This window comes from Cyprinus carpio, chromosome A18 (genome assembly GCF_018340385.1).
Source record: "Cyprinus carpio isolate SPL01 chromosome A18, ASM1834038v1, whole genome shotgun sequence".
Lineage (NCBI taxonomy): Eukaryota > Metazoa > Chordata > Actinopteri > Cypriniformes > Cyprinidae > Cyprinus > Cyprinus carpio.
The window spans coordinates 9,386,019-9,393,858 of record NC_056589.1 but is presented as its reverse complement, the minus strand read 5'-3'; the positions used below and the strand labels follow the sequence as shown (position 1 = coordinate 9,393,858).

The window sequence follows — 7,840 nt, the reverse complement described above, 5'->3', positions numbered from 1 at the left end:
GTCTCTCCATATCACTGTATGCTCTTCTGTATCATCCGCGCCACAAGGATGTGCTGTTTCTACATGTATTTAGTTTTGATTTGAAAGAAAACAGCGCATCCTTGTTACACAGAGAAGACTGTTGACAAGGGAATTATTGAATAAAGTCGTTATTTTAGTTTTCTTCGCTTACAAAAAGTGTTCCCATCGCTTCATATAACCCAGATTGCACGTCTGATGGCAGATGGAGTATTCTGACGACGACTTTCATACCTTTTATGGACCTTGACACTGTTATTTACTTAGCAGTCTATGGGACAGTCACAGGTCTCCCGGTTTTCATCCAAAATATCTTAAATTGTGTTCCGAAGATGAATGGAGCTTTTACGGGTTTGGAATGACATGGCAGTAAGTGAATAATGACAAAATTTTCATTTTGGGGTGGAGTATCCCTTTAACAAAAATACAGATGTTTGTATATCTGAAACACTGCAGAATAACTGTTCATTAGGATAAAGTTAAATCAATCCTGCAAGCTATTACAAGTCAAAAATAGATAAACAGGTAAACATACAAAAATTAAGTTAAATACATCCATTAATATGCAGTGATGAGTCAGAACGGTTATGAAGATACAATACTGATTTAAAAAAAAAAAAAAAAAAAAAAAAAAATTTTAAATGTCCAGTATCAGCAGTACAGTAGTTACAATGACACTCCAAACATTGAAGCAAAATATTTACTCAAAATCAAAATCCACTTCTAGTTTAGGCAATCAGAGAGACCCATACAAATAAACGAATGCAGATATGAACTAGTCTAATCTAATTTCACAGCTATCTGAAGTGGCAATCAATATATAGCAGCTTGTCTATGATACATTCAAGATAGATGATACGACTCAAAAAGCTAAACATAACCTCAGCCATTTTTTAAATACAATCTTTGAAATTTACCCCATGACTATAATTACTACAGTATACGTGAGGTCTATGCAGAAAGAGTAGCTACCTTGCTCAGAGAAATGGCTCTGTTCCAAAGCCTAACGAGCTGCTTTGTTGTCTACTGTCTTCATACTCAGCCAATATAGATCATTTTACATACGTAGTAAGCATAACTCGTAAGCATAATTTATATGACAGAAATACTGGGTAAAACAGTCCATTTTTATTCAAACTGAACTATTTTTAATGGATACGTTTTGGTTCTAAATGAATAATTGCATTTTAATCCGACATCTTGTTTTTTTCTGGGTGAGCTGAATACTTTACACTGCTCACAATTATTATTTTTTCTTTTTTACAGTTCACATTTTTATTATTTTTTTTAATTCCAATGTTAAAGTTGAGGAGAATGATATATATCCATTAAAATGAATCTCAGACAGCTTTTGCATCAGGAGTGTAACTACAATGCCTTGAAATTGCACCTGCTTAGGCAGATCACTAGGTTTGGAACAGAGCCTTCAAATTATAGTCTTTGGTGATGCACAAGCAACTTCATTTGAGAGACAAAAACACACTAACCAAGCCGAACAAACTGAAAACAAAAATGCACACACTATATATATATATATATATATATATATATATATATATATAAAAAATACACGCACAATATATTTATTTCTCCCTGACGGAATGTATAAAATGCAGTTGACAACAACAAGCTTTCAAAATATGATATAATGATAATTAAGAAAAAAAATCAATTCACACATGCATATATGATAATTGCACACCTTAAAAACACACCGTGTCAAGCTTCAGCACTAAATAAACTAGCTCTATTAGATATATACTAATATGTGTCTATACATCAAATACTGCATGGTCTGCTCAGGCTAAGATGAATCCATGACCCTGAATCAAAGACCGATATTTGCATTTGTGTCTTCATCTAGTCGAAGCCATGCCCACCACAGCAAACACAAACACACGCAAACCCAAGGAACTAAAAACACAGACAAAAAAAAACAACAAAAAACTATATAGATTGTATTGCAGTCCAACTAAACAGTACAAATACTGTTAGTTTTGTAGATTTTTCTGAATAGAAATTCATTGTATTCTCTACACATCTAGTGAATTTAAGATAACAAAACAAAATGAACAAATAAGAACAAATCCAACAGCAAGCATTTGCAGCAGCAAAAGCATGCCGTCTTTTGATGAAGTAACGCAAAAAGTAACTCACTACATCTCAAATATACAATGGATCCAAAAATAAGCACTGCGGTTTGTGCAATGCAGTACATTGATGTCTATCTATGCATGAAATAATACACCAGTGTGTAACACACACAAAGAATGCACAGACTGATTTGAATTGCAAGTGCTGCAGTCCAGGACACTTACGCACACAAACACATTGTATATACACACACAGAGAGATAGTAGAACACAAACGACTGCCGATATATAAGGCACTATGGCTGGAGACAACAATGCAGCGAGCCTCTAGACACGTCAAGAGCCCCTATAGGCTCCTCTCTGATCAACATCATGCAACACATGCAGCATGTGACGAACGACTCCTTTAGGAGACTCCATTCCAAACGACACCAAAGACGCAGTGAAAAGTACAAATACTGAAAACAGGACAAGTGGACACATTTTATGTTGTGAACAACATACAGGGCTGCCTTTACACACAAACGTGTGTTGTATACAAGGTAAAGGCAATGTATAAAAATAAGTTGACCATCACATGATTTTGGACACCTTCCGTTGTTGATATTCATTAGAGGAGCACTCAAATCTGAAGATCTGAAAATCTGATAAAGTGATGTATCAAATGTGCAAAAAAAGTTTTTCTTCATCCAATCGCTTGCTTCTCAACCGTGCACTTTCTTTACCTACTTGCTAAAGACTTTTCAAATGTTTCCTCTTTTAAAGCTCATTTTAATTGTACTCAGTCAAGTTTACGTGATTCAGAGAAACTGCTTCCTTTCTCTCTTGTGCCATGGCTTTGGGTGCGGGAACCAGTTGGTTTGTGGTTTCTACAATGAGCCTGGCGTTATGTCCGTGTTGGTGGCCCTCCAGAGGGCTGAGGAGCGAGTCTCAGACGTACGGGTACTGGTTTAGTTTGGTGGGACTGAGGGGGAAGCCTGCGTATGCAGGTGATGCGATGAAGGAGTGTGGGGGGAACAGAGGCTTGAACTGGCCTTGAGGGTGGAGGGTTGGAGAAGGCAAGAGGCGGTTGAGCCCCACAGTGACCTGGTGCACAAGGTGTCCCGCCGGATGAGTGAGGCCATAAGCTGGCTGAAAGACGTGATTCCTTGTGGACCCAGGTGAAGCCAAGAGGTGGGCCACTGGGGCATTTGTCACCAGGGGGCCTGGAGGGGGGTAGGACAGCAAAGTCGGCTGGGTGTGAGGGTGGACGCCCAAGTGCGATTGAGGAGGGTGGGCTGAGTGGGTGGGACTACCGTGAGGCAGCGTGAAGGTGTGGCCATGAACAGTGGGTGGGATGAACGCCTGAGGTCGGCAGTGGCTGTAGTTGCCGTTCCACTCCTGGTGGGATGAGCCATAATGTTGGACCTAGAGCACAAACCAATCAGTTTATTCCAAAACACACAAGTGGCTATCAGTCAATAATGGTTTTTAAATAGCCGAGAACCAAAAAATAGCCCACCATATTTTTGTTTTTTTTATAAATATTGAAATTCTTATTTGTCTAAATAAATGTAAAAATAACAACAACAAAAATAATAATATAAAAAAGGTATTAATTTCGAAATTACATTTAATAATTGTGTCATTTTATTATTTTTCTTTTCACATTGTTTACATTGCTTCTACTTAAATGTGGTGGTAAAATTTGTGGCAAAATTAAAAAAAAAAAAAAAAAAAAAAAAAAAAAAATTATCGCTGATTTGATTCACACCATCTCAGCTTCTTTATTTATTTACTTGTTAATATACTTATTTGCATTAGTAGTGTCTTAATATCTAGCTGTCTATACAACAACTGATCAAATGACATGAACTGACCTGTCCAAAGGGAATCTGTGGTTGAGAGGGCTGCAAGGGTGGGAAAGCCTGTGCTGTCTTCTGCTGGCGATTCACCAGTAACGTCGTGTAGGGTGGCTGTCTGTTGTAACCACTGCGGCCTTTGGGTGGGCATGATGCCTCTATAAGTACAATGGAGGAAAGAGCAGGCAAACTTAGGCAACACCCCTCGGAAGCTTCATAAAATTGTGATAGATTAGTGCATTTCAATTAGCTTGGAGTAAAACTGTCATTTGAAAATAGAAATTGAATTTGAAATGTAACATTCATTTTTAAATAAAAAGGTGCAATTTCAGCTTTGGACATGCAAATTCTCAATCCTGAAAATATGCATCAGTATTTCCCAAACACAGGGAATAAAAAAAAAAAAAAAAAAAAAAAAAAAAAAAGTTACTACTGTGTTAACTGTCACTATTTAAAAACTTGGGACCAATTATTTTTAAAGGGAAAATGTTTTAGCTGTTTACAGAAACAGCTTTTCTATAACCGGTTTGCTTAATATCAAAGCTGTTTTCAATGTATGAAATACTTTTTATTCTTTTTGCAATCCATTAACACAAATCATGCTCCATCTCCAGTTCAAAAAGAACTGACAAACATTGTGATCCAACAAATGTGCTCTGGTCCAAACGTTTCATTGCAAATGTCGACTGCTGTCCGTGATGATTCTTTATGTGTGTGTAGTGGAGGATTTCTGGAGGAGTAGTGAGATTTCAGCAATATCAGTCAAGTTTGACATCCCCTACCTTTATCAATGGTAAATGTCTCATTTTGTCACTTCCACTGTGAGTGTGCTATGGAAATGCTATGGATGCTTTTTCAAACTATAGCTGTTTGTATCCCTTGTGGTCATTTGAGCTTGACATTTTCAGTCAGGCTTTTTCACATTTGCCTTAGTCTTCAAATAATATAATTTTTTTTTTCTTTTCATACAACATGGATTTTAACTGGGATTGTCAGTGAAGTGTTTTGATAGGGTTGGTGAGATTTTTTACCTGTGCGGCCCATCGACTCATTATTCTGAACCCGCATGGGTGGCACCACCATGGTGCGCACGGGCAGTTTGGTAGACTCAGCCTCTGTAGTTCCATTGGTTTTGCAGTTCTGGTTGTTGTTATTAATATAGGTGGCCTCCAGGAAGGGGCTGTAAGCTCGGCTGGAGGACACCGACGCAGGCGAGCCGTCTACCGTATCACATCCGCTTTCACACTCATCATCTGACATGCTGAACAAAGACCAAATAAATCTTACTCAGATGCATATAGCACAAAAAAAAACATGCTCAGTTAAAAAGAGTGCTTGGAATGGAACACTATAATTCCGATTTGATTGGTGTTTATCAAACAACACCAAATACAACAGCACAGAGGAGAGCCGCTTCTGGATCGTTTCTCTGCTATTCACTTTTGCTTAGCAAATACTCTGTTCCTGAGCACCACCAAGTTGTAGTTTTAAGTAAAAGCAGCTGCTCTGGGCATGTGACCAAAAACACAAATCCTTCTGGTTGACCAGTTTTCTTTGCAGTATGATGGAAGAGAGATCGCACCTCCAGAACATCTCTTTAAAACAATTACATTGATGGCATGCAAATGTTTGTGTCTTTTTGAACAGCCATTCATATATCACACCGATATTGGTCATAGTGTGAACAGGCCTTAAGTCCTCAGACTACTAGTAAATAAGTGCATGTGTGAAGGTCAAACCTGTTGGGTCTCTTGCAGGGGGAGGTGCTTGACTGTTCTGAAGCAGATGAACTGGTGCTAAGGGTTGAATCGGGACTGCTCAGGGAACACACACGCTCCATATTCAGTGTGCTCTGACAGGCCTCACACTCCGGACTACCCTTACACCTGAAACACAGTGTGTATACTTTTTAACACTGCCTTTTAGAGGTGTGCAATATTTACTGTGATTTTGTTAATAACAATAATTAGTGTTTAGCTGAGTGTGTTTTTGTGCTGGTACACTGACTGGCTTAGGCCTCTCTTGGACAGCTGACTCCAGAAGCTTTTCATATTCTGTGTGCTGGATAGCTCACAGAAGTGACAGAAATTTACCTTTTAACTTCAAATTGAAATTTTTTTAACTTTAAAGGGCAATACTTCTCACCTTAAATTGGGCATTTTATCATAGATTATACATATCACACTCCCTACTGCCTTTACAAGCTATTTATCACATATACAATGCAACCATCTCAGCAATGATTTATAATGAGAACTAAAGCCCCAGTTTATCAAATTCAGCTCAGGTCTAATATTAGAGTGTGTGCAGTGCATTTTACGGAGGAAAGTTTCCTGAACCTGGTAAGGGGCGTAACATTTCGGTCACACGCTTGAGGTATTCGGCCAATCACAACGCACTGGATAGTTGGCCAATCAGAGCACACTGCGCTTTTCAGAACGATGTGCTTTGTAAAAATCGATGTGTTTCAGAAAGGCGGGTCATAGAGGACCAACAATAATGTACATCATGTGGAAAATAATGTGTTTTTTGAAACTTGATACTGCGTAAACACATTGCATTACACCAAATAATGTTCTTTTTAGCAACGCCATATCACCCCTTTGAAAATCTGTTATCTCTTCTTCACCCTGTCACCTGTAATGCAATTTTTATTTTCTTCCATGGTATGGTGAACGAGATATAACATGGCCAAATATACACCGAAACAATTTTTGTTCCAAAAAATCTTCAAATCAAAAATCCTAAAATCTTACTTCTATCTTTGGTTCCATTAAAGAAAACTTTAAATCTGAGAGCAACATAAGGGTGAATAAATGCTGACAGATTTTTTTTCCCCTTCATTAAAACTTCCAGACAAATATAAGTCAGTAAACTCACTCTAGTGAATGTTTCTGAGTGTCTGGCCCCTCATCTGTTCCACTGCTGATACTGATGACGCTGCCTGCAGGGCTCGGAGAGTCAGCGATCACAATGGTTTGTCTCTGCTCCTGAGAGACAGTTGAGTCCTCGTACTCTGGTTCTGCTTTACAGCACACAGGCTCATCCTCTGGCACAGTCTCAGACTCTGCCTCCACTACACAATCCGCTGCCGCCTCCTCTGTGTTTTTGGCATGGTCTACCACCTTTGGGGACTGGCATGATGAGTTTTGGGAATTGGTGCTGTGCATGAAGTTGTTAATTCTGGAGGGGATGATAATGATTAATTAGATGACCATAGCAAGGCAAGAAAATAATAAAAAAAACAACTTTCCTATAAAATAAACTATTCTAAGCGCATTACTTTAATTAATAAAATTAATTTGAAAAAAAAAAAGTAAACAAATAACTTCATTACCAGAGCAATAAACTGATTTATTGATTATTGTTACTAAAGTGTGTTTTGGGACTGAAATCTCCATAAACATTTACCAAAAGACAAAAGTGATCAACTTTCAAATGCTACTTGCAAAGTTGCTTGTAAAATGATTATGTCAAGGAATACTGGTTTATTTAATGATTGATGTATTTTTAATGAATATTTAGATATTTATTTAACATATTTCTATTTAAAAATGAACAGAATACATTTTCTTTCAAATGTATTCTATAAAAACCAAATCGAGTGTATTGATACTTATATATAGATATATATTATATACATGATGAAAAACTACTCAAAAAATCCATAAAAGTGGCGGTTATTGTATTTTTAAATGCTACGCTATTGAAAAAATAAAATTTTAAAATACTAATTTTATATGGAAAATCATAACTTCGGCAAAAGTACAACGTCCATTTGTTTTTACATGATGGAAAAAACTAAAATTACGGTTATTGTACCTTTTAAATGCTACGTTGAAAAAAAATTGAAATTAGAAAAACTTACACAACTTTGGCCAAATTTGG

At 37.3% G+C, this 7,840-nt stretch overlaps 1 protein-coding gene across 1 annotated transcript in view; it reads right to left on the bottom strand.

Annotated features, from left to right (window-relative positions):
• Positions 1 to 347: 347 nt before the first annotated feature.
• LOC109103625 (homeodomain-interacting protein kinase 3-like) overlaps positions 348 to 7,840 on the bottom strand; it is a 68,040-nt gene continuing 60,547 nt past the window's right edge. The window contains exons 14-18 of the mRNA XM_042774717.1: positions 6,833 to 7,135; positions 5,692 to 5,838; positions 4,984 to 5,213; positions 3,971 to 4,110; positions 348 to 3,518 (exon numbers count right to left, since the gene is read on the bottom strand). Of these exons, the coding sequence (XP_042630651.1) occupies positions 3,042 to 3,518; positions 3,971 to 4,110; positions 4,984 to 5,213; positions 5,692 to 5,838; positions 6,833 to 7,135 (1,297 nt within the window). The 3' untranslated portion in view covers positions 348 to 3,041. The remainder of the gene's footprint in view (positions 3,519 to 3,970; positions 4,111 to 4,983; positions 5,214 to 5,691; positions 5,839 to 6,832; positions 7,136 to 7,840) is intronic.